Source organism: Pagrus pagrus, assembly GCF_965226575.1.
Source record: "Pagrus pagrus genome assembly, chromosome: 12".
NCBI lineage: Eukaryota > Metazoa > Chordata > Actinopteri > Spariformes > Sparidae > Pagrus > Pagrus pagrus.
The window spans coordinates 7861986-7887867 of NC_140196.1; the positions used below are offsets into that span (position 1 = coordinate 7861986).

The 25882-nt window shown below is 43.4% G+C and overlaps 1 protein-coding gene across 28 annotated transcripts in view; it reads right to left on the minus strand.

The window, feature by feature from the left end:
• Positions 1-25882, minus strand: part of mbnl1 (muscleblind-like splicing regulator 1) — a 54369-nt gene that overhangs the window by 24461 nt on the left and 4026 nt on the right. For 16 of the 28 annotated variants that reach the window (XM_084369662.1, XM_084369661.1, XM_084369657.1 and 13 more), the window contains exons 2-6: positions 22289-22383; positions 21317-21431; positions 20715-20959; positions 19388-19605; positions 5523-6512 (exon numbers count right to left, since the gene is read on the minus strand). In XM_084369662.1, coding sequence (XP_084225788.1) covers positions 5523-5696 — 174 coding nt within the window. In that variant the 5' untranslated portion in view covers positions 5697-6512; positions 19388-19605; positions 20715-20959; positions 21317-21431; positions 22289-22383. Of the gene's footprint in view, positions 1-5522; positions 6513-6890; positions 7741-12851; positions 13104-13300; positions 13719-13821; positions 14309-18780; positions 18859-19387; positions 19606-20103; positions 20245-20714; positions 20960-21316; positions 21432-22288; positions 22384-25882 lie in introns of those variants that run through there. The other 12 variants (XM_084369664.1, XM_084369653.1, XM_084369663.1 and 9 more) reach the window with 12 other exon arrangements.

Genomic DNA, 25882 nt, shown 5'->3' on the forward strand with positions numbered 1-25882 from the left:
AAGGTACAATATATAAGAACTGGCCACCTGTCGAATTTATATTCAAAACAAATAGGAGACAGCATATAACCAGAGTAACCACTAATTGCTGCTAAATGTAGCTGCTGGTAGTTAGTTAGCTAGCTCAGACAGCAGTGGAGGTAGTGCTTTGAGATGTGAGCTTGGAGCACCGGGGGAGTGTTGGGGGCTTACACTGCTAGCGTGGTGGCTTTGGACTGGGACAGACTGGGGCTAGCTGGTTAGCATGCTACAGTAACTTCAATACATATCTGTTCAATATAATACATACACATCAAAACTGTAATTCTATTTTAGTTCATTTTTGAATGTTTTCAATTAAAATTCTTATGTATTGTTTCATTAAAAACAGCTTTTTGCAGGATGCATCATCAGACTACAGAGCAGCTTTAGAGGCATTTTTATGAAACCGAGACTGTTTCATAGCCAGTTAAAAGTTCTTTGTAGTATGTTTCATCGCTTAATGGTACTTCTTTTCTCTGCTTTTTATTAGTTCATCACTAGCCACAAACTGTTGCCTGCACATGGTCATGTGCTGTGTCTTTTAAGTTACTGTGCAGTGTGACTGCACTGTTAAATACACATTAGCCTTCTGAATTCATATGCTGACACACAGACATGCAGAGCATGACATGTTGACTTTACTGCCCAGAGATTGGCTGGATAATTTGTTTGAAATCATAAAAAAAACCCCACTGTCGACTAGCAACGCAGCTAATATTTACCCCACATGTCTGTCTGGTCGAGCACCTCTCAGTGTGTGTGTGTGTGTGTGTGCGTGTTTAACCTGACTGTTCCATCTAACCACTGGATGTAAACATGCTGTCAAAATATGGTCAGCAAAATCAGAGTAAAGACAGATAGAGACACAGACAGCAGTCAGAGCGATAGAGACAGAGAGATAAATAAGAGGTATTTACCCGCCCTCTGCTCTGCAGGAATGTAATCTTGGCTCACAACAGTGTTGTAACACAAAGAAACCCGCTGCAACAGCACTACTAATACAGATACAACACACGCACGCACGCACGCACGCACGCACGCACACACACAAATACACACACACACACACACACACACACACACACACACACACACACACACACACGTGCATGCGCACTTAGTCTCTTTTTCTCAGAACTCAGACATGATGACAGTGGGTGTGTCAGGCTGGCAGGTAGACAAAGTACAAGGTCTATGCTGTGTGCAAGTGTGTGTGTGTGTGTGTGTGTGTATTCAAACTGTTCTCATGGTAGACGGTTACCACTCCTTTTTTTATGACATGGCCAGCAGTGTCAGGGGGTAAACCAGGACCTGCTGCCGCTCTTGGGTTTAGACAAGGTCGTGGCTGATGTCGCCCTCACCTCACACCACATAGGTTTATGTGTGTGTTTGTGCGCGTGCGTGTGTGGAGTGGGGGCTACCAGGGTGTAATGTGAACCATCCAGCGATGGGTGTGGCCTGAAGTAAATGAGTCAAAAAACCAGACTAAGCGGGAAATCAAGTCAAAGGAGTTACCAAGATGGGAGGAGAATGAAAACAAGTAAGGAGTAAGGGAACACGAGCGAAGGAGAAGTGGACTAGAATAGGCTTGCATCTAATGAAAGTAGGATGGTACCGCACTCAAAATAAGCTGGCAGATTACCCCTGTGTGGGTGTGGTGGAGCTGCGGCATTACAGTTCATTTACTGTAGCGAGTAACCTACTTTATTTCAGACTCATTCTAGTATAAACTAATAACAAAGCCGGCGTTAGCTCACTTGCTTCTGCAACCTGAGCTGACTGTTATACTCCAATCTGATAAGAATGCTTAAGTGAAGCATTAACGACTGAAGGTTAAAATAGGTTACTTCCTCTACATATCACACACGTTTTAGAAACTGCGTTTTCTGTCAGATAACGTGCAGCGAACATCAGCACAAGCTGCTACAATTCTCCACCTGTCTCGTCGAGTTATAGAGCAGATCTAAATATTTAGTCCCGAATAAGGATCGTGTATACAGATTTAGAAGCTAACCTGCCTGCCCAGTAGTTAATCATTAATAGCCAAAGTTACAATGCTGACTTTAAATCAGGGAGTTGTGGCAGCCATTATCCTTCTCCAAATATTTACCCTGCTTCCACATAGCTGAGCTGTCTTTGCTGCACTAGGCAGATACACAGGCAACAGAGAGGGCTGCGCTCTGAGGTTAAGGCCAAGTCTAAGGCCAGAGAACACCCACGCATGCATGTATAGTACAAGTTCACACACACACACATAGTATGACTTGGTTTTAATTCTTTGGCCTCGATGAAAACTTCTGTTCTGATTGATTGTCTTGCTCTGGGGCATATCATCCATGAACATCTTCCCATGAAAAACTGCGATTTAATCTTTTTACTATTTCTGGTACTAATACATTCCTTGCTCTAATTCCCTCAGCATGGACTCTACATGCGTGATCTGGCACAGGACACATGTTTTTTGTGTGTGTGATCCTATGTCTGTATGTGCATGTGTGTGTGTGTGCGTGCACCATGTAAAAAGGAGGTCAGAGAGAGAGAGAGAGAGAGTGGCTGTTGGGGAAAATGACTGGGTTTGGGTGTGACCTGCTCAGCTATGCACTGGTGATCATGTGAGACCTGTTCTAATTATACACCTCTCAAGAAGAAGGCCGATCCTCTCTCATGGGCAGAAAGTGTGTGCACATGTGTCCAAGAGTGTGTGTGTGTGTGTGTGTGCGTGTGTGTGTGTGTGTGTGTGGGTGTAGGGGTTGCAAGACTAGTGCTGGGGAGCGGTGCGGCTTCATGTAACACAACTAAACTGAGAATTTGCCCTATTTCAACCACTCAATCTGAGTGAAAGTGAAGTAGGACGTGTGACTTTTCGGCAGGTCGGCGTAAGAGGAAACCCTTAATGTGGCGAATGCGTCTGCGCCTATATGTGTATTAGAAATGCGACAAACGAATCAACAACCTTCGCTTCTGATTTCCTCTATCCTCTTTTGCTCTCTCCCTCTCTCTCTTTAGCTTTCTCCTGCTGTTTCCACTGTGGGTTTTTAGAGACCTGCTCTGTTTTTCATTACCAGTGGAAAAAATGGGGCGAAGAGTTAAAATAAGTATCACCCATCTCCATTAATACACAGGTCCTAGTGGAAAATGAGTCCAAACGACTAAAATAGGCCCCTCGGTTCCTTTAAACTGCCTCCATATATGTGCCAGCTACTCCTTTCCAGCGGCTGACCTTTCCCTGAGTGTAAATGACAATTTAAACATTTGTTCAGGTATCGAGATCCTTCCGTCCGTAGATAAAAGCTCCACTGTGTTGTCTGCAGCGGTGGAATGCAACAAAGTACAGTTAATCAAGTACTGTATACATTTGAGGTACTTTTACTTTAATTAACTTCCAATAAAATCTCATAAATCTACAAACTTTATGATTCTGAATATGAATTTTTCTGATAAACTTAAGGATTACATTTTTTCTTTATGGGTCCAGATAATTTCCCTACTTCTTAAGCTCAATAGCTGTGAAATGAATTGTCAAAAAGCTGAAAACTCATGAAAAGACATTTTAGAGATAAGTGATTCTCAAAGGACAGCGGCGCTACAAAAAGCTGATGATCTTATAGAATACGATGCATTGCTGTAGAAATATCAATTCAACATTATATAAAAAACCTAATTATGTCACATTATTATATGTATATATTTTTAGTAGTTACATTGCTGTTGCTGGGATTTCAGTTTCTTACAGCTTGGGTTGTGTTTTTGTTGTCTTGGTCACCATTTCTGCTGGTTTTATGTAAATGTAAATTTGCTCTAAATGTGTATTAACACCCAATCTGGCATTAATACCCATCCAAATAATTTCTGAGATCTTGGAACACGGCGACATCGCTTCAACAAAGTTGTAGACCTCTTTATGAGGAGATAAATGAGCACAGCAGACATGCTAGCCGTGCTATGGTAAGTATGATACATCAAACTTGAACCAGGAAGTGGATCCGTTAACTGCGATGGATTATCACAACAGACAGTTTGAGTAATCATTTTCCTTGTTTGTTTTCTCTTCCTAATCAGTTTAGTTAACCTGTAGATTTAAAACCTGCTTTTATGTGTGACTGCTTGTGTTTCTTGCCATATCTGACATATTTTTAGCAAAGTTGCCATGTGCCAAGATATTTCAATTAAACTGGAAGACATCAGGAGATTAGTGGGATTGATGGTGCCAATCTCTATCTCTAGGAATGATGGCCAAAACTATGAAATTATGACTCAAGATGTAATAAACAAGGATGATTTAATTTAGCTTGGAGTTTTGACAATCACTCACACGCACATGCATACGCACGCACGCACGCACACACACACACACACACACACACACACACACACACACACACACACACACACACGCACGCACACACACACACACACAGGGATTAGCGAATCGTGAGGAAACTTGGGAAGAGTTCAGCTTGGGCTTGACAATGTTCCTCTGTCCACATCTGGTTATAAACACTGTTCTGTGAGTCGACTCACACACGCTGTCCTCATCCTAACCCTGCCCTGATCACACACTGCCAATGACCACGAGTCACCGATGTCTGCAGGGGCAGAACACAAACAGGGGTAGAAAAAAAGCACAGACAGCCAACCGTATGCGGGTGTGTGTCAATGCTGGAAACTTTGGGCTGAGGTCCGCCCATCTCTAGAGATCATGTTGCTCCGATAAAAGACAGATTGTGAAAGACAGAGAGAGAATGAGAGAGAGAAAAAAGAGGTGTTTGCTTTTCTGCTTTCCTGTTGCTGCCTAAAAATGGAAAATTACTGCATACAGTGCCCCAAATCTGCCCCCAACTTTACTCTAAACCACACAGAAACAGACACACAGACACAAACCCCCTCTAACTGCCCCAAGGCCTCTGCACAGGAAGTGGTTTGACTGAGTGAGATCTATGATGACGCTATCGCCTTGTTGCTCTCTAGCTGTTGAAACGTGTTGTGCTCAGAGCACCCATATGAGTCTGTACATGTGACAGCCTATTCATGTGTTTTCCCATTCAGAAGCTGGCACACAGCATCGTTTATCACCTCCAGAAGGACTGTGTTGACGGAGTAAATTCATGCAACAATGTTTGTGCACAGCGAAATCAGTCGGAAATGTGACTCCTCACTCCTAAATGACTCCTGTTTGAAATAAGGTCAGTAAACACTGCCCTGTTCTAGAAAATTCCACAGTGCAGTGTTACAAATGGCCTGACTTCTGCTTCCTGAATCTAAAAAGCTGAAACTCCCTGGCCCTCCTCCTCTCTGTGCTTTTGTTCACATGATGCAGTCACCTGACCAGAAATAGGTGGGACCAAAAAAGAGAGCACATGTCTTGGCCAGATGGTGCCCTCGAGCATGATGTAGTTTGTAACTACATATATTCCCTCAGACTAAATGTGCTGCTCAGCCTCTTATCTGTGACCTGAGATCTGACCTCCAGACTTTCTGTTTCGCCGCCTCTCCTTTCTTACCTTGAGTGAGTCGAAGCATGCGATGACCCGTCCGTTGTCCACCTGACAGCTCTTGGCCGGATGTGCAAACTTGCACTCCTGGTCGGACCGTGAGCACGTGCCCCTCTGGAACTCCCTGCATACCTCAAGTGTCAGCCACTTTGTGTCGCGCATGTGTGCCATGTTCAACGCCATGGCAACAGTTTGGCAAAAAGTATTCCGAGCTGTAATCTGTTCAGGCGCAAGTAAAGTACCTCTAGTGTTTTAATCCACAACTTTAAGGTCTTATTATTTATGTTGATTTGTTGTTAAAGTCTGTGATACGTGTGCATAAAGTTGAAATGAAATATTCAAAATAAAGTTCCTATTGATTGAGAGGGCTCCTTTTCCAAAGTGAAATGTTGCAGGACGATGTTTGGCTGTGAATGTTATTGGATAATTTTCCACAGATTTTATATCCAGGAAACGGCTTAGCCTAACAGTTAAGTTACCGCACTTGGCTCAACTTTTCTCCCTCACTGTTGCTTGCCAAGCGGTCTCATCTACAACATTCAGAAGCCAAGAAGGCAAAAGATGAACAGGCCGAACCGAGAGCCCTCTGGTTAGATGCAGTGAAGCAGGCAACAAAGGTGATAGTCTGGGTGTAGCCCACTACAGGAAGGTTAAGGACACTGTAGACCAAGTGGAGGCTTAGAGGGTTGAAGGCGAAGGTTGAAGGCAAGGTGGGTGAGATGCTGCGTGGGCCTGGTGATGTGTAGGGCTGCTGTGGTAAGGCTGGTCAGCTGGTAGAGAGCAGTTGGCAGCGTCTGTTGAGGAGAGCTGAGGCCGCGAGGAGTGGATGGTGTTGATGGACGAGCAGGTCGGAGCGTGGGCCACGAGGAGGGTGTGGTCGCTGTCCTTATACTCGTGTTACTGTGGCAGCAAGCGAGCGAGGCGGGGGGCGGGGGAGGGTGGAGCTTCAGCTGTAGAAGCAGGTCAAAGCTGCAGCAGACATCAGGGAAGGCACTTCCTCTGGGGAGAGAGAGATAGAAGAGAGGGAAAGACAGAAAGAGAGATTAGTGATAAACACATCCAAAGAAAACTTTCAAGTTTATTTTTCTCTTTCATTTCTCTTTCGTAGGCAGCGCTCTGCTTAGATATGCAGCTGTGGGAATGAATAATATGTAAAAATGTCAGAAATGCAGGGGTGTCAGCTAAAACAAATAAAACTTTCACCCGCCCTGCGCTCTAAACACACATGGTGCGCACACACGGTCATCACGCCACACACACACAAACACACACACACACACACACACATACACACACAAATGCACAAAGCAGCCATTCACAACTTTCCACCTCTTCTGGTTGACGCAGGAAAATCTGATCAAACCGTGTATCACTTACAGTCGAGTACAGCAGAGCCGGCCATTGCAAATGAGTTTAGAGGTGAAAGAGAGGAAGAGAGTGAAAGCGGAGGGGAAGTCGAGGCAGGGCATGAGGGAGAAGAGGTTAGTCATTTCCCTTCTTGCGAAGCGGTGTGAGAGTGGGGACCAATGAGAGCGAGCAGAGTTGCAGCAACATTCTGGGCTGAGCGCCAGGTGAGAGCAGGGGGGAGGAGCAACGAGGAGGCTGACCTGCCTGCTGCTAGAGAGAGAGAGAGAGAGAGAGAGAGAGGCAGACTGAACTCTGCTCACTATTTCTATGGCTACCTGATTTTTTGTGAACAGATGATAAATGTCACAGATAATATTCTTTTCTGAACTGACGGATTTCTAAATAAAAAGTACCATTATCATCTCACACAGATGTGAACTCGCGATAACATCATGTTTATTATTCAACTCATAAACCAAATTCCCCTTTCATGACAAACAAAAGAGATCAGAGGGTTGCAAAGTGTTATTTCTTATCAGAGTTGTGTTGCGTTGCCAGTTGATTTCTATTTTTGGTGAATCCATTGTACGGGGGTTTGCTCGGGGAATTTGAATGACTGGGCTCCCGGGGGCCCGTTCTGCTCTTATCGCACAGGCAGGGTAGCTCACCACACCCTGTGTAGAGAAATCGCTTTTCCCAGAACTGCGTGTGCACGTTCAGCAATGCCACGAACCGCTGCTAACTTTACAGCACTGCAACACTGCAACGCGCCATATCAGAGCGCTGCAGCAGTGCAGCCCGGGTCATGATGACCCAGCAACATGGATATATGTTACAGAGAAAAGAGAGAGTGAAGGAGGAAACTGCTCAGGCTCACCTTGGATGACCCCTGCGATAGCAGAAGTAGCATTACTGCTACAAAACGACCTTTGGAGCGCTAGCATAATCATAACACTCAACACCCCCCCCCCCCCACACACACACACACACACACTCACAAACACAGCAGATTATCTTCCATATCATGCACTTTAGAGAGGAGACTTTGATAAATGAATTTTCCGATACAACACAAACAAAAAAAATATATTACCTGACTGCTCAAATGGCAAATACTAACAATTTATTAAACACTGCTATTTCTTCATGAGTAATCTTTCTTTATTTTTCATTATTTTAATGCCAAAAAACATTTTGGCCAAGAGTGACTGGACTAAATGTTTTGTAATGAAACTGATCCAACATACGCAGTGCCATTCTTTTGTTTACATTACTAAGGGCATGTTTTTATTCCCAAGCATTTGAAAATGTCAAGTCAGCCAAGTCTAATATTTCTGTGTAACCCTGTATGCCCCAAGACTTCATATCACATAACGTTGATGTTACATGAATTTATTGCTCCATCTCAGCCTGATGTAGCTGATGGCAACACACTTTTACTCTCAAAATAAACTTTGCAATAAGTTATGTTCAGGTGAGGGAGGATTACCTCTGAACTCATCACACTGAACTCAAGTCGCAGCTGGACGTGATCTAATGAACAGAGGCATCTATTTTAATTTTTTTTTTTACTGAAGGCGCCAGGGGCCGTATTCAGTCAAATGAGAGAATGTGATGACTTGAAGCATGAAAAGCTGACGCCCCCTGCGTTCTGTCTGGCTGCCTTATCTGTTTCTATGGTTTCTATTACAGTACATATCTGAGAAAGAGAGACAGACGATGTAGTCTGCTGTAAGACAGTGCCAGAGTGATAATGAGCGCTCATTATGATCCATCATGTCTGGACATGGCTGTCCTTCCCCTATTGATTTTCTTCATGTCTATGGTTTTTCTTGTCAGTATGCCACTCCTTCTATCTAATTCCACTTTAACTGTCAGTGCTCTTTCTCTCCAAGGCATCCATTTCATGACCGTTTAATATGATCTACTTCTCTGCTCTAACCACAGAATTTATACTGCTTTAACCAGTGGATCCTCCTCCATTCTGGTGCGCCTCGTCCCTCCCCAGCTTCATCCTTTCCTCTGCCGTTGTGCCCTCAATGTGACTGTCTGGCTTGCGTTCTCTTCCAGCATCCTCAGCAGCACTCCCCCAGACTCCAAGGTCTTGCGAGCTGGTGCAAGGTCAATCGCACTGGTGGAAGGAAAGATGGCGAAAGAGCGCGAGCGAGAGAAGCCGCGTGCTTCCTATCACTCTTTTGGACACGTGGCGGCAGTGTTACGTGGCTGTAAGGAGAGGAAGCCTGTCTTCGATATCACCATCAGCTCATGGTCATGTGATACCAGCATATGCCTAAACAGAACAGTTTCTGACATGAAAAGCATGCCTGTGCATCTTTTACTTTCTCTTGGTTATGAGTCACAAAACAAATCTGTTCTCAATGCTGTCGAAACCACCCTTCACCCCTGCCGAAAAGCGCAAAATATGCTTAAAACCTGCCAATGATTTGCCCAACGGACACGTCATGAGGTTTTCTTGAACACACAAAGAGGTTTTGTAATTTAGGCATGTCTTAACTCACTGAACTTAGAGCAATTAAAGCATGTTGCTAACCAGGGCTGGTCTTGAAGTTGTCACTGTGACTAACTGCTAGAAACAACAAAAAAGAGGGTGTGAATGGCACATTATAAGCCCAGTTTGGCATCGCCCAACAACAAAGGACAGGACTTAATGGATGCTCTATGAAATAACTGGTGAACATCTGTTCTGAAAAACTAGAGAACAAAATGAGGCTGTAAGCCCCGAGCTCCTGCTTTTCCAGCTTTGACTGCAGAGAAAGAGGCGTTCATCTCTTTAGGTTTGCTGCTGCTCGCTAAAAGGAGTGGTTTCAGCATATTGACAGAGGTGGAGTCAGGGTGACAGTGTGCTGAGGCAGGTCATCACAGCGGAGGACGCTGGAGGAAATGCAACACCCCAGGCCTCGCTCCTGCTGCGGCTCCATGTGCTCAGAATATAGCATGTCAATACTGCCCTCACTGACCTTTACGTGAACACGTACACACTAATGCATTTATGGACACGTGAGCGTGTTCTCCTCACTGTCTCTTGATCTGTTTCATACTGACACACACACACACACATACTGTCAGGCTACTGCTCTATACCACATGCATCCCTGAGTAAACTGCATTTCTTTTGATGATGGAACCTTTCATGTTGGCTGAGAGATCGCGCAGAGGAAGGTCTGCATAAAATGAGTTGAAGGGCAACAGCACATTGCATTAAAAAGAAATGAAATGTATTCATACTTTTTGCATCAGTTTGGTTTGTTATGAATAGTGATTATAGATGAAAACAGCTCACATGCTCAACGGGATACTGCAAAAATAGTAATTTCTTGCTAATCTGAGCAAGAATCTTGCTCACCATAGCTGGTATCGTTACCGACCGACCTCATCGTCGTCAGCATGAAGTCATCATCTCCTCACAACTACTGGTTTAACTGGCTTATATGTCATCAGATTAAATAACGTGGTTCTGAAAGTGAGTCTTAGGCTAGGAACGCATAACAAACAATGCCTATTGATTCCTCTGAGAGCGAACCTCTGGAGACAATTAGATCTCTTGTTTAGCATACATGGACAGAGCTATGCAAGCACACAAACACACACTGACAAGACACACAAATGCGAACCTTACAAAACACAAAAAAAACGCTATGTGTCCTGGCACAGAGTGCTCTTAAGCTGTGGTGAATATCTGACTGTCTGCAACACTGCATCTTTGTGTGTGCATGTGTGTGTGTGTGTAAGGATGTGGTGAAGTCAACGGACAGTGAGGAGGATAATGGCTAGCCTTATGGTTTAATGAGTGGCTCATTGGCTCACATTTACGTTGTCTGTGTGCTGAGACATTGTCAGGCTGATTTCCGCACGTATAGACAGTGACAAAATAAAGGAAAGTATGAATAAATCCCAACAGGACAGCTGTGGGAGATTTTGGACAGGTATATTAGATGATGGTGAACCTCCAGCGGAGTTTAGAGTGAAGTCTTTACCAGTCTTTACAGTTTTTTTCCCCGCATTTTATGTGCACACATATGTATGAATACTGGCACTGCTTTACTCTGTTGTAATCCCTAGAACAAATAGGAAGACGTGCACAGACTTAAACATAAACATCAAACCGATGAAAAATATGTTTAAGATAATTATTGCAGTGACTTCCTGTCTTTTCAAAACCCATCATGTTAACATTATAGCCGTTTTGTGTAATTAAAATTAACTGAAAGTTGCACAAACTGTCTGACATGGTAAAGTGTCTTTTATAGATTTACATTCAGACTTCTATGCATACAGTGTCTAATCATGTATTTCCACAAGGTGCACACGGTGCACGTTCAGCTTCTTTATCAGCATATTACATGCAAACATTCTATGCCAGTGACCAATTTTATCTTCTGCATTACTTATCTGTATCATTTTCATTTCATCAATCATTTCCATGGAGGACGGGCCATGCTAATGCACCAACGTCCACTGGCTTGTGTTGAGGCCTGCTTCTAACATACCGAGGCAAACAGAGCCAGCGCTGTCACAATGAAATAAAGAAAAGCTGGGTAGTGAGGCAGCTAGAAAGAAACTGAGTGAGAGAATGAGACTACTGGGGCAGGAGTATGTTATTAAATGTTATAGCCGTCTGTCTCGGCTCCAGAGATGGGGAGGCTTAAGATGTCAAGGCCGTAAGCAGGAACTGATGCAACTGGGGTGAAGAAAAACAAGGATAGGCTTGTGTTGATGATGATGATACGTGTACCTCTGGACAGAACCATAAAGAACTAACTAGATACTTATTACTAGCTCCACCAACAACAGCTTTAACACACTGCTTGTTAGCACTGTTCATACAGGATACAGGTAGATGATGTGTTTTCTAGTAAACAATTATCACTGGCTACCTGAAAAGAACAGAAATACATAAATATTTGACACTCAGCAGCGCCTCGAACATTGAAATCAATTTGTTTAGCTTAGCGTGGATGATGGCTTAAGTGGATGGTGTCTTACTCAACCGAAGCTGAGTCTAACTGTTACTCAGAGGGGTTGAAATGTGGTCATAACACAGTAGGAACATACAGAGAAGCCCTCTAGTAATAAAGGCTTAACCTGTCAGCACAGATTCAGCCATGCACATAATCCTGTCTGTAGGGCAGATCCTAGATCATTACCAACGCAAATAAATGCAGAGCAATTTGCACCTGACTTCTCACACACACACACGCGCACACACACACACACACACACACACACACACACACACACACACACACACACACACACACACACACACACACACAATAATACACAAAAAGTGATACCTTTGACATAATTAGCCACAGAATATATATAATACTGACAAAAACAGCATGTTCCTCACACCTTTGCTAGGCAGAAATTGACAGTCTACCTGCAGCAGTGCCACCATGGGGATTTTACAGAGTCTCAACAATGCAATCTGCTCCACATCTGGCTATGTTGCTCATGCTTGCATGTGTGTATACACTTGTGTGTGTGCTACTGTCTGAGCCACCCTGAATCCCTCTAAGTCACAACAACAACATTCCTCATCATCGCCCCAACCACGGACACACCACCAAGAGGAAACCCAGAGAGGCGAGGCGAGGAGGGGTGGGCAGAGGTGGTGGTGAGGAGAGGGACAAAGAGGGGAGAGGAGGGAAAGAAGGCTAGAGTTTAAAGCCCTGATGATCCTCTGGCTTTCGCATACCATATGTATTTTATCAGAATCATGTCCTGCCGTTGTTCGGACAGTTTCTGGACTCTCAGAAAGAATGAACGCCTGCAAAAAACTTTGAATTTCCTGTATTTGAATCGGACAAATTAGCCAGATATAAACGCACGTAAGAAAACGCTTTCAGTCTGTTTACCTTAGTATGATCCACACGGGAAAAACTTAACTCCTGAAAGAAAGAAAAACATTACAGGCTAACCTCGCGTTATCTCCCAAAAGCCTTCATTAAGCGAGAAACTACTTACTTTCACTCCAGTTTAAACATCGACAAGTTAAATCCCTCCATTTACAGGGTCTCCTTCTCCCTGTCTCAATCTCGTTCTTGCCCCTCTTTCCTTCTCTCTTCAACTTTCTTCCTCTCTTGCAGTTACTCCCCCTCTGTCAGACGCATGAAAACACTCACTTAGTCAGACACACATACACACACTCCCACAGACAGAGTCACCCTCTCACACACACTCTCTCCTCCCGCGACCCGGAATGCTTGGCAAGATCCAACTGTACTGAAATACTGTGCTCACCATATAAGGTAGCAGCAGCTTCACATGTCACACGTAATTTACATGCGGCGGGGCGGGAGTTTGCCCTACACAGTGCACTCACACACACAGAAACACACACATACGCACATGCAAAGCCATGCTTCCCCCTTTAGGCTGACGCAGCAAGGAGGTAAGAGAGAATCAAATTTTACCATTCTCCTTGTTAACCAAGCCCTGCAGGATAACTCCCAACATGTCCAATGTTGAGTCAGACGGACGGAATGAAAGCTGAGTGGGCGATCTATTGATCCTCTCCACTGCTTCCTGGAACAACCACGGCCCTCCAAACACACACACACACACACACACGCACACACACCAGCAAATTTTCTTGCTAACTAGCGCTACCCTCAGGAAGTAGCTATTGTGTGACTCTCTGCTTTGAGCCAAGAATGTGTCTTACTGTGTGTGTCAGTGTGTGTACGTGCAAGTATGCGTGTGTCCATATCTATAAAACAAGACGTAACAAATAGATGTCAACCCTGTGGCCCACATACTGAACACACACACACTGACACACAGCAGACACTAAGGCAAACAATCCCCGTCTCTCTACCTATGCTCCCATGCACGGGCTCTTACTTTGGAAAGTACAGACTGCAGCACACACTGGAGGAAAGATCTAGATAAAGCAATGAGACAAGGGAGGAGGGCTACGAAACCAAGCTCTTACCTCTCACATTGCTCTCCAGTTTGTGTGTGTGTGCGTGCGCTTCCGCCTGTCGATTGACTCTTGTGTTTATGCGTGTGTTCAGACAGGCCGCGACAGCAGACCCCCAGGCACCGGCTGGACCATTCTCAGGCAGGCAGGCAGAGCGCAGCAAGGCAGAGCGACTGGCAGGAGAGAGGCAAGCGAGTGAGCGAGTGAATCAGCAGCGAATGAGTGGAGGAGCTGTGCGGAGCCGAGCACCAGAGAGAGAGAGAGAGAGAGAGAGAGAGAGAGAGAGAAGGAGAGAGAGAGAGAGAGAGAGAGAGAGAGAGAGAGAGGAGGACTGTTTGTCTGTGTGATTGTGTGTGTGTGTGTATGTGCGTGTTGCAGCGTTGGCTGTGTGCGCTAGTGTCTCCCCTCCCCTGCCTCTTGAAGTGGCTGAGCTGGGCTGTGCTGAGCTGTGCTAAGACGGGCTGGGCTGTGTCTCTACTGACTCTCCAGCCTCTGGATCGGCTGTCTGCTGCCCGAGGAAAGTGGCGCTCGCTGGGTGGCAGTAGCAACAGCTGTGGAGGTGGAGGAGGAGGAGGAGGAGGAGGAAGAAGAAGAGGACGAGGAGGGAGCCCTGACTGCACCGGGCATACAGATCCTGCAGTCCCCTCTCCCTCCCTCCCTCTCTTCCTCGCTGAAGGCTGGCCACGCCCCCCACCCCCCACCCCCTCTAACACAACACCAGGAAGTGCTGCTTCAGTTACAGCAACACTGCCCTTGCCTTTCCGATGAAGCTGAGGAAGGAGAGAGGGAGGGAGGAAGGAAACACTGGGAAAACACAGCAAGAAGATAATGAAGGGGAAAATGATTAACATAGAAACTACGAGAGGCCAAGCAGAGTGATGAAGGGTTTTAGAAGTAAAAGCTGGGAAAGTCACAGACAGAGAGAATAGAGCAAAAGAGTATAAAACAATGGATTTAATGAGGTTAGGAAGGACAAGGAGAAAAACAGCAGCTGGAAAGAATGAATAGTTTGAGGGGTGTGGAAAGAAATTTACAGGGAGTTTGCGACAGATTAGGCCTGGCTTCTGTGTGGATCGCCTTCTCTCTTTCATCCTGCCCTTCTGCCGTGGCATGCAACCCCCAGACACCTCAGCTCAGCCTCACACTTACAGCTCTTGCCCACACTTAAAAAAGCAGGACACACTGAACTGCACTAAATCGAGCTGGACTACGCTAGTGAGCGATTATACATCCAGAGCAACGCAGAGCGTGTAAATACGACTGCTCGTAAAGATGCTGACCAGTGCAGTTTGGTTGCAGGTCTGCAACATATAATAAAAACAGATAACTAAGACAACACAGAGGCAACTGCTGCTGCCAACTCTCCTGTATTGTTGTTGACTCAAGGCTTCTGCCGCCACAACCCCTTGCATCCAGGGGAAAGCCAGAGAGGCGAAAAGGAGCCTCCAAGAATTTGATTTGGACCTGATGCTGCAATATCCGGTAGCCATGGAGATAGTGGCCTTGGCATCTGCAGGAATCTTTACAGATTTGGAGCCATGTGCTGACGCCAAGTTTTCTCACTGATCTCGCATATTGTCTGTGACTCACTTCATTTGATTGTGATCGTGGAGATCGTGCATTCATAACGCTGCCTATTGAAATATTAAGAATAGCTTTGAAATGTATTATCACTGACAGAGAAAGCAAACTCCATACACTGCAGCTAAATCCTGCACCAACATTTGTAGGGAGATGTGTAAACCCTTTCTTGTTTCATGTCTAATACTGTCCCACTGGCTCTCCTATGTGAAACTGTCACGCCTGTCTTTCTGTTCCACCCCGTCCTCCGCTCGCTGGACCAGTTTCTACTGCTGCAACGCTCTGTTTGATACAAAGCTGGTGATAAGTCATCTCTAATTTACACAGCCGGCCCTTAAACCCCAGGTGACAATCTGTGGTAGAGCCCTAGCTTCAGTGTTAACCTCTTTACCTAGCCAATATTCCAGTGCACTGTTCCAATGTGCTCAGAGCGAACAGGACACATGTTGTATGCTTCAGTAAAAACAAAAAGTAGATGCCTATTTTTCTGAGACGATGAAGTATTCATAGACGGTGCATTATTAGCTACACCACTAAAGTGCATGCCTTCATCCATTTCCAACCATCATTCACGAGTGATGGAAGGAGATCTATTTCCAACCATGGAAACAGCCCTGCTCAAACACATACAGCACGCCCTTAAGATTAGCCAAGCAATCTGTTTTGACTGCTGATCAATGAAAGCAGCAGGTCCCTCCAACCTCCACATGGAGATTTTCTTGACCCATAATGAAGAAACATGGTGATTGGTGTTGCTCTGACTCAATAGGAGACACATTAGCAGCGCCTCCAAAGATCTGGTCTCTCTGCTAAACTCAGACACTGACGTGGAATTTCCCCTCTTCTGCTGCAGCTGAGCGCATGCCAGTGCCTCTGCTGCTTTCTGTCTCTGCATCCTTCCTCTGCCCTGCAAGGCCATATTTCCTATTCATTATCATTCTTTATTTGAGTCTGTATTTTCGTCACTTTCTGTCACTTATGACTAAAGCTTAATTCCCCTAAAGGTGCCCCCGAAACAACCACAACCACGTGTCTATTGTGTCACAACTTGCAGATCCATATTCCCTTGGTCCAATTAGAAGTGCAAGCCAGATGGTTTGCTCATTCAGTTGTAGAACTGAAATTGTATTCTGCATATAATTTACGACAGGAGCCTATTTCTCCTTTTCTGGTTCATTTTTTTTTTCTTTTTTTGGACTAAATTGAAATCAGACGTGTATTTTAACTTCCTGCTCCACATGCCTCATAGACAAGAGAATCGTGTGACCGTTGTTTGCTCGAGGAGATCAATGAGGCGGTACAGCTGTTTAAGTATGAGCAAAGAGCACCAGCAATCAACGTGCTGGGGTTGAGCAAACTGTTCACACACATACTAATGTTAACCAACTGAAAACAGGAAGAGGTGTGTGTTGGTGTTTGTGTGTGTGTGTGTGTGTGTGTGAGTGTGTGTGCGCGTGTTGCAGGGGAAAACCACCGATTTTACACATTAAGATCAGTGAACTACTTATGCTACTCAGCATGTGAAAACAGTTATAATAATGTCTTCTTCAGTGGCCCTGCAGGGAGCTTTGTCAAGTCTGAGAAAATAACACTAGTAATTTCATCATCCAGTTGCGTTATGGGAATTGTAGGATTCTCTGCTGCAGGATAGATTTTGTTCTTCTTTTTTCTTTTTGTATCTGTCTTTTGAAAGTCCAACTAATGTATGAAAGTGAAGTACTAAATTGTGAAAGAGCGGAGTGAAAAAGCTGTTTTACAAGGAAGTGCAGAATATTCTAGAAACTCCCTCCAGTCTAATTTTCAATAACCAATCACATTAAAGGGGCTCTGTGTGACTTCTGTGTTGTCTGAGAAGCTGGTTGTTAGTTTATATTATTACATTTTTTAGCTACTGTTGCCCTCTGTTAATGATGTGGAGAAAAGCATGTTGACGAGGCTCTCAAGAGCGTGCATAAAGTCACATCGTTTGGACTGTTGCGGAAAATCCGGCGTGAGTTCTTCACAAAGAAATCTACAGTCTAACAGCGTTAAACAACTTAAAGAAATCGTCCACAGGCTTGTATAGGCAACCGAGAGACACAGAGAAGTTCTCATTATTCCCGTCAAGTTACAATCTGCTCACATGTGGCCAATGAAAAAGTGATTGATACTTGTAAATTGCTACAAATTGTTCCATAGAGCCCCTTTAACCCTAAGTCAACACAGTCTGGCATGTGTGACCCCATGTGCCTCTGTCAAACCATCAAATCCTAACCCTTCACCTTTGTCGACTCTCTACTCTCCCTCCTCCCTGATGAACGCAACTTTCCACCTTAAGCTTCCCTATCATCTCAGCGCTCTGCTATTTCCCAGCCCTCTGTAAATGACACTGGCTGGCTGATGTGAACTCTCACTCCACTGAGGAAATGTCCCAGAGCTTTTGTGTGCCAAACTCTGACGGCTCATCTATCACCGAGGCCGCAAATACACATTACACTCCCATTACAGACCATCACAGCAACAACAGCAACGGTACACAGTCTTGCAGAAAGGCCCACAGCTGGGAGCTGCATTCAATGTCGGCTGTTTAATTATCGCTTATATTACGCTTAAAAAAACAACATCTGCGTTATGATTTAGTTTAGAATACATGAAGTTCTCCCTCAAACAAAGAGGTTGTAAATATGCTACGCATTTCTAAAAATGTATATGAAAGTGGGACAAGTTGTAAATGTGTGTATGCTGACAAATACCTCTTTTCTGGTGTGAATCTGCAGTCATGTGTCTCTGCTGCATATTTTGTGGTTTTCTCTTAACTACTTTCCACTTTGACGCAGTGAGGGGAAGCAGGTGCAATTCAAGCTGTCGAGTTTGAAATATAGAGAGAGGAAATAGCACAGTGTCTTGTCCCCATCTGACACTATTGTGTGTGTGTGTGTGTGTGTGTGTGTGTGTGTGTGTGTGTGTGTGTGTGTGTGTGTGTGTGTTCGTGTCTGCGTGAGTGTGTGTGTGTATGCACCATTCGAGCTCGAAGCTTATCTTGGAGATAAAATGAAAACGAATGGAAACACCCTTTGCAAAGAGGGCTTTCACTCCAGCTTTTTCTGTCGAAATGTAGCCTGCAGATACACGGCTGCAGGCATTAAATGAACTCTCCTTACGCCACAAACTTTCTGTAAACACTTCACAGTACAGACAAACAGACAAAGTTCTATAGAGAGGAAAACACTGCAAATGTTACAGTGAAGCTTTCCATCTTTTCAAAGTATCAGAGACTCTTGAAAAAGAGAGAATCATCACCAATCACACAATTATAAAGTCTTATGAAATAATCAACAAACACTTTATAATACCAAACTTTTTTAAAGTTATCAATAGACCTACGACCGATTTTACAACCAGTGAGCTTACCTGCGTGTCTGTCTATCGCTGACGTGCCACTGGGGTAGACGAAGTCACTTCAACGCAGGTCACGCTGCCGCAGTGCATTGTGGGATGAACCAACATCTTCACATCTCTCTTCCTCTACTTCTCTCACTCTCATCTCTCGCTCTCATAATAGCACCTTCTGCTTGGCAACGGCCATACCGCAAATGTGGTCAGGTTTACAGCGAACCATCACTGCGCAACATCAAGTCTCCATGACAACCACTCCTTATCTAATTTGCATCTTCTGCTTGCATTATCTACTGAAGCCAAATATGGTCACCTTGTTATTGTCCCCGCCTCTCTCCGCATCCCCTTTTTTTATAACTTCCTCTTTCCCTCCATTTTCACAACGGTGCGCACGCTCTTTGTGTCTGATGTATACACGAGCGCGCTGCGAGTGAAAAGGGGAAGTGACTGTGACATTAGACCAGTTTGCAGCTTGAGAGATAAGCAGTGAAACCGCTTTTGTAAATCAGGAAGAGGGGTGTTGTAAAGACTGCTGTTGAGGGACTTAAAAAAAGAAAGGCGACTTTCATTATGTTATCTAAATCCTCCCATGGCAGGTACATCGTCAAAGCATTTCACTTACCCCCTAGGTTCTTCTTCTGCGAGGTTGGCGCGGGCATTTGGCCTCCTCCTCTTCCTCCCCCAAGGAGTGTGTCTATCAAACTATCGCTGGAATGTTGAAGCAGGCCCCTGGAGCCCACACACACAGCAACACTCAGCAGCACTCAGCACCTGTCTCCGACTGCCAGCGCAGAGAAAGAGACACGGTCAATCACACTGGACAGCACAGCAAAGGGGAAACTGCAGAGGAGAGTGGGAGGAAGACAAGCATTTTATCAGCAGGAAAAAAAAAAACATACTGAGCAGGTTGCATGGTATGTGCATTGCACAACACATAACAGGATGATTAGAAAACTACATTTGTTAAGCAGAATATATCCTTATTAAATTAATTGTAATATATTGGCAAATTTGCCATTAACAAAAAGGTCAAGACAAGTAGCAGCCTAATATGAGACCACTTATTTCAAAAAGTCTGCATGTTGCCTGATGTTGCAAATATATTTGAAGATACTAATAACAATACACTGGATATACAGTCTTTTTAGAGAAAACGAAGATGAAGGGATCTTCCATGTGAAACATCATAAACCTTATTTCTAGGATTATGGTGACTTTCTTTGCACAAAACAAGAATAAAAATGTAGTTAAACAAGTGCATCTGCACTATTCAGTGATATTTTGCAATTCAATTTGCGGTTGAACATCTATTTACATATAGTTGCAATGAAGTAACACCTGCACAATCTTTTGATGTTTCATTTCCTGAAAGATTAGCAGACTTCCTTCTGTCCCACCATGATGCAATTTTCTTTTTGTTCCATAAAGCGGTGGTTCCAATCTAGTGGTCTGAAAGGCCTGAAGGGCCCCAATAAGAATCTGAAGGATCACAAGATGATTAAAAAAAAGAAAAAAAAAAAGCACAAAAGTTTTTAGTGTGTTTCACTAATTTGATTAAATGTTTTCTTGTGAATTACTGGATACTTATTCCCCATCAAATCTCTTATAATTTAAATTAAATCAAATTCATATTTATTCCACACTCAGGCCATAGTCTGTCATGTGAGGTCACAAGTACAAACCTAATTTTAAGGGGTCATAGACCAAAAAAGTTGGAACTGCCATACAGCATCATATCAGATGTATTTATGCAAAAAAAACAACAGAGCTTGTTATGTTGACTAAAGTGAATCTGTTAAATATGTATTGATGTTAAAATGTTAAACATCGCGGAATCTTTAATGTTATTCATGTTTCTTTTCCCACTCACTTATAATTTACCAAGAGACGCAGCCTCTCATCTCGAGGTTTCTAGACATATCATCTCTCCATCTGACACTTTAACTTACCCCAACAGTGTCTGCAGACGCTCTGAGGAAGCATCAGAGGCCCTGAGCACCAGACGGCCTCCCCTCCTCTGGGCTGCAGGGCTGCTGGGACCCGGGGGATTGGTAGTCAATGAAACCAGGCCTAATTTAGCCTCCGCTGCTCCACAAGCTGCCAGGAATCAGAGTGAGACTCCTTCCCTTTTTAGGGCTCTCTTGACACTGCAGTCTGCAAGTGGCACTACTGCATTCCTAGCTACACTAAGGAGCTGGACAGAGAGAGAGAGAGAGAGAGAGAGAGAGAGATGACAGTCAATTATTTTGATTTTTAATTCATCATTTAAATGACGATGTAGGTCTAAAAGTCATAATCTTGCATGGAGGGAAGTGTGTAAATATGTGAGCAAAGCTCGTATTTATTGACATTACTCACACCGTGAGCATATTAAACTGCCAGTTTGAACTCTTTTACAATCATCTTATCTTCACACCACCTTCAGTAGATATAAAGGCAGCTTGGTGCTGTAAACGTCTGAAACTCATCGCCCACTGGCACAATAGCTTGCTATAAAATCACACCAGTAATAAGGTGTGAAAATAGGACTAATCAGAGGGTCTATACTTACACTATCCACTGAGCCAGGCCCTGACACTGTGTCATACAATCTTTAATAACCCCGGTCCAGGATGTAACTAGATGCTGCCGGGCTAAGAGCGCATTTTTTCTCCATCGTGATCTGGCTGATTTTCATGTGACACAGAGAGAGAGAGAGAGACAGAAGGTGCTCAACTTTCACTTACATAAGATACATATTTTTGTGTGTTAAAGTTGTTTAAACATTTGTTTGGTATAAATAAATCTTTGAATAAATACATTTGGTTGTCACATAATCTCAAAGATTATCCAGACATGCTTAAAAACACACATTATAACAGCAAATTGAAACTCGACATGTTGGTGAGAGTTTTCTTTAAGGACTAAAAAGTAAAAAGACACTGGGCAAAGCAGCAGTACTCATGAAGATGATAGACATGTCACTATTTATCAACCGTGGCAGCCAGTGTATTTAAAATAAATGGATTAGATGAGGATTACTCATTGAGCCGCCCCATCCTTGTGTCTTCTACTTGTGATATGACTGCACATGTATTATTGAAGTCAGTGATCACATAAGCCATGGTATGGAACACACAATAGGATTAACTGTGGTGGAGAGATGAAGTCTCATCTTCACCTCCCACCTCCTATAGGGAGCACACAAATACATCGCAGCCGCTTTACTGCAAGTGTGTGGAATAACGATTCAAACTGACATAATCCCATTAGTCGATTCAAGGTCCCTGTCTGACCAGCCTGTATAATGAGGAGATAAAGGCTACTAGGGCAATTACCATTAGTAACTGTTTTTATAAAGAGAATTATTCATGCTTTTTGTGTCATGGACAACTATTAATTCAATTAATCTCTCCTTGCACTGTTTTAAGAACCATCTGAATGTTTTAACAAATCTTTGGCTGTTAGTCAACCCCTTCACAAACTATTAAGATGGCTGTTGAGACTTGTTTATCCTGCCTCCATCTGACTCCAGTCTTCTCACCTCCATATATAGTGCAGTTCTCTGGAAATCTTCGCAGCTCCTTGGAAAATCCTTCTAGCATTCAACATCATTTATGTGAACGATGAGCTCAGCGTCTGTCATCGCCCCAACATGCAATTAGATAAGGAACTTCATAACTAGAGGCAATTAAGTGACAAGTGACATCAATAAAACATTAAATTACAGTCTTCTCATGGTATTTAAGTTGCACCTTCAGATAACAGCCAGTCATTCAGTGAGTCATTCAGTGGTACACAAGTGAATTAATGATAAACAACAAATCGGGAAGCCAAGTGGGTTGTTCACAAAAGTGGGTTGTTTAGCTCTGTATCAGTCATCCAACTTCTTTGCTAAATATTCAAATGCAAACCTGGGTTCCATTATGTCTTATTAGCTGCAGTTGTTTGCTTTTATACATGAAAGAGAGCAGGACTATGAGTAGGGATGGAACAATGAAAGATTTTATCTGGGACTGCGATAGGATAATCATGAATATCCTACACACGAGTGACTAAAAAAAAGCTGTCTAGTTTGTCACAAGCAGTCCTAGAGTTTCCTGATGTATTTGTCATTGCCACAAGGGAGATCCAGCAACTTTGAACTCATTCCAAATGGATGGATTGCAAACTAAATCAAGATGGGAGATGAGGTTCTCACCTGCAGAACCTTCCAGAGGAAGGTGTCTGCAGCACGAACCAACATCTCCAATTTGCACTACCATCTTCATGACCACCACCCAGCTCTGTTCATCAAACAGTCTATTTGTTTCAGTCTATGAGTTTGAAGCGTACTTTGATAATTGTCGGGATAATATTGTGAATCGCAATTTTTTTCATCAAAAAAGTTTTACTTTGTCCCATGTTTAACTATGAGTCAAATATCAAATACGCAGGGTTGATTAAATATCAGTCAAATTATACTGTGACAATAATTTTGAGAATGACAAAGTTATTTATTGACAAATTCTGAGGTGTGATAAATGACAGCTACTGTACACTGTAGGCCATTTAATTCCCCTGTAACTGTTGTGTGCAATGCACCCTTTGGGTTAAACGAAACATCTATGCTATATCAACACATTAAAGGATAGGTTCACAATTATTCAAGTCTGTCTTAAAGCAAACGTCTGGCTCCCGAATTAACATTCAAAATAGTTTACTGCTGTCATCATTCCTCCTGTTCTTACTAGCCTTTAAACATCCCTTAAAAATTCAAAGAGGCCTTGCTCAGTGTGATACTAAAAGCCATCCTTGAACACAAACAAAATCCCAGACAGCGTTTATTATCGTATTACAAAATCAGTAATGTATTATCACATTAACTATGGCTCACTCGGCTGAAAGTAAGTACAGAAAAAGGGTTCAACAGCCAGACGTATACATGTAGGTCGAAATCAAAACAATTTTCTATATAGTACAAGACCATCCACTTAGTAACATAGCAACTGGCGAACTCAACATGGCACCTATTGTAATTCTAAAACTAGCTTAGCTCTGCGCCAGACATAATTATATCTCTCTTCAGCCAATCACATAAGCCTGAGCCATAAATAACAGGCTGCTCCCCTACAGAGCACCAGTCTGTGCCGAAAAGTCAACAAACACTTTCTCCAGTAGCGGCGCTTCTTGCTCACTACTGGATTCGTCTTGCTCAGACGGGGACAAACAGGGTGGGGGAGGAGAGAGCGGCCTATAGGTTTACAAAAAGACAGAGTGAAAGAGAGAGAGATAGAGAGAGGAGAGAGGAAAAGAAAAACAAATGTAGCCTGTGATTACTGAGTCATAATGAAGGCTGTTGGATGGGACTGTGGCTATGAGCTATGTCATTAAGAGACGGTGCCGAGTGGCTGGAAAACCTGCAGGTCTCTATTTGAAATGCTGGCATGCTGGAAGACAAGGACGCATAGCAGGAAGTCCTTTCAACCGGCTTCTTTAAAGTTATTACACCATTTCACAAATATTACACTAATAATCTCAATGGCAGAAGCTTCCTTGTAAGCGGCAGTGGCTCCACTTTCAAGCCTTATTACCCCTTGTGTGTTTTTGCCAGACAGCTACCGCAGCGCTCTGTGAAACAGCTTAGTCTCCAGGGCCTTATATTTAGATTTAACGACCAATATTGAATTCTGACCCAAGATATTTCCACCAGGGTGATTTAAGGTGTCACCTCGATGGGGCAACAAGTTATGGGCGCAATTACGATCAGATCACATGACATCACATGGCTGGAAGAGGACGTTTGTTCCCTGTGGGTGATGAGAGATGGGATTAGGAATGTGTCTGCACAGACGACATCGCTAACATGATAGAAAGTAACAGCACATGTTTTACTTAAGGGATTTGACAATTTATCTAACCTTTTAATGTCATCTCATCATTGTCATTGTGGTGACAAGTCACAATGACAAGATGGGTACACAATGACTGAGTGGCTTGTGAAACATCAGTGTCATTTTTATCTAGCAGCAAGGCTTTTTGACACACACACTCAGTTTTTTAAGGTATGTGATTTTATCAGCAGAGATGCCAATGAATCAAAATATGTCATCTTGTTACATATCTCCAGAGATATGTAAACATGACTGATAGAAGTACCATGAGACATCCTTGGCATGTATCACATAATAAAAGCAGATGTGACCTAATTTCTCCTGCGATCCTATGCTATTTGTTTTATTTAGCGCCTCTCCTATGGGGAGTTGACACTTTCTAGACTTCAGCGTGACATATCCTGAGTCATAATCTTTTCCCTGTTTGTGAAATATAAAGATGACGTCAGTGCACATCTTGACTGGGATTAGATCAGTATTAGCCTTTAACTGAATGTTTCACCCAGGCATTTTATATGTTGCCATGATGGTGTTAAACAGGAACTTTGCCAATTTTCAACCAGCTTTGTATCACTACAGCCTTTGTAGTACATGGCAATAAAAAAATGATACTTCTCTCCACGTTGCATGCACCCAGAGCTCCCCACTCTTGCCGGGAAAAAAAAAACGCCAAATGACACAAAAGACGTCATCTAACAGATTTTAGGGCTGTTGTATCAAGTACAGATTGTACTTCCAGATTTTTGTATGTCCAGGGACACCAAGAGTGTGGTTGGATCAACATAGGGAGCTGCCCTCCTCTCTCTCTCTCTCTTGGATTGAGTGAGGGGCGTCTCATTAAACTCTGATCAAATGTCTAAACTTGGCAGAGTTGACAAACTATAAACCAAGATTCTGTTACCGCACTGCCTATTTCTGGCTTAAAACGCTTTCAGAAACATATCTTCAGTGTACTCTCTAGCTGCAATAGCAAAAGGTTGTGAACTAGAAGAGGCACCATATTTTTCCTGTATTGTGAAAACTGAGTTTGAAAAAAATTCTGATCAAGAAACAAGGCAGTGCTGATCAAATATGAACCACAATCTTGTTCATTATCTATTTTTCTCCTATGTTTTCAAAAACATATTTTAGTGGACTGTTTAGCTGTAATACAATATTTTTTGTCACCATCCAGCCGCCAAACTGTTTTCTGTTTCAAAATGGACAACAATCAAGCACCACCACACTGCCATTTCCGCCACAGCCCTTTTTCTCTGGTCATGTAG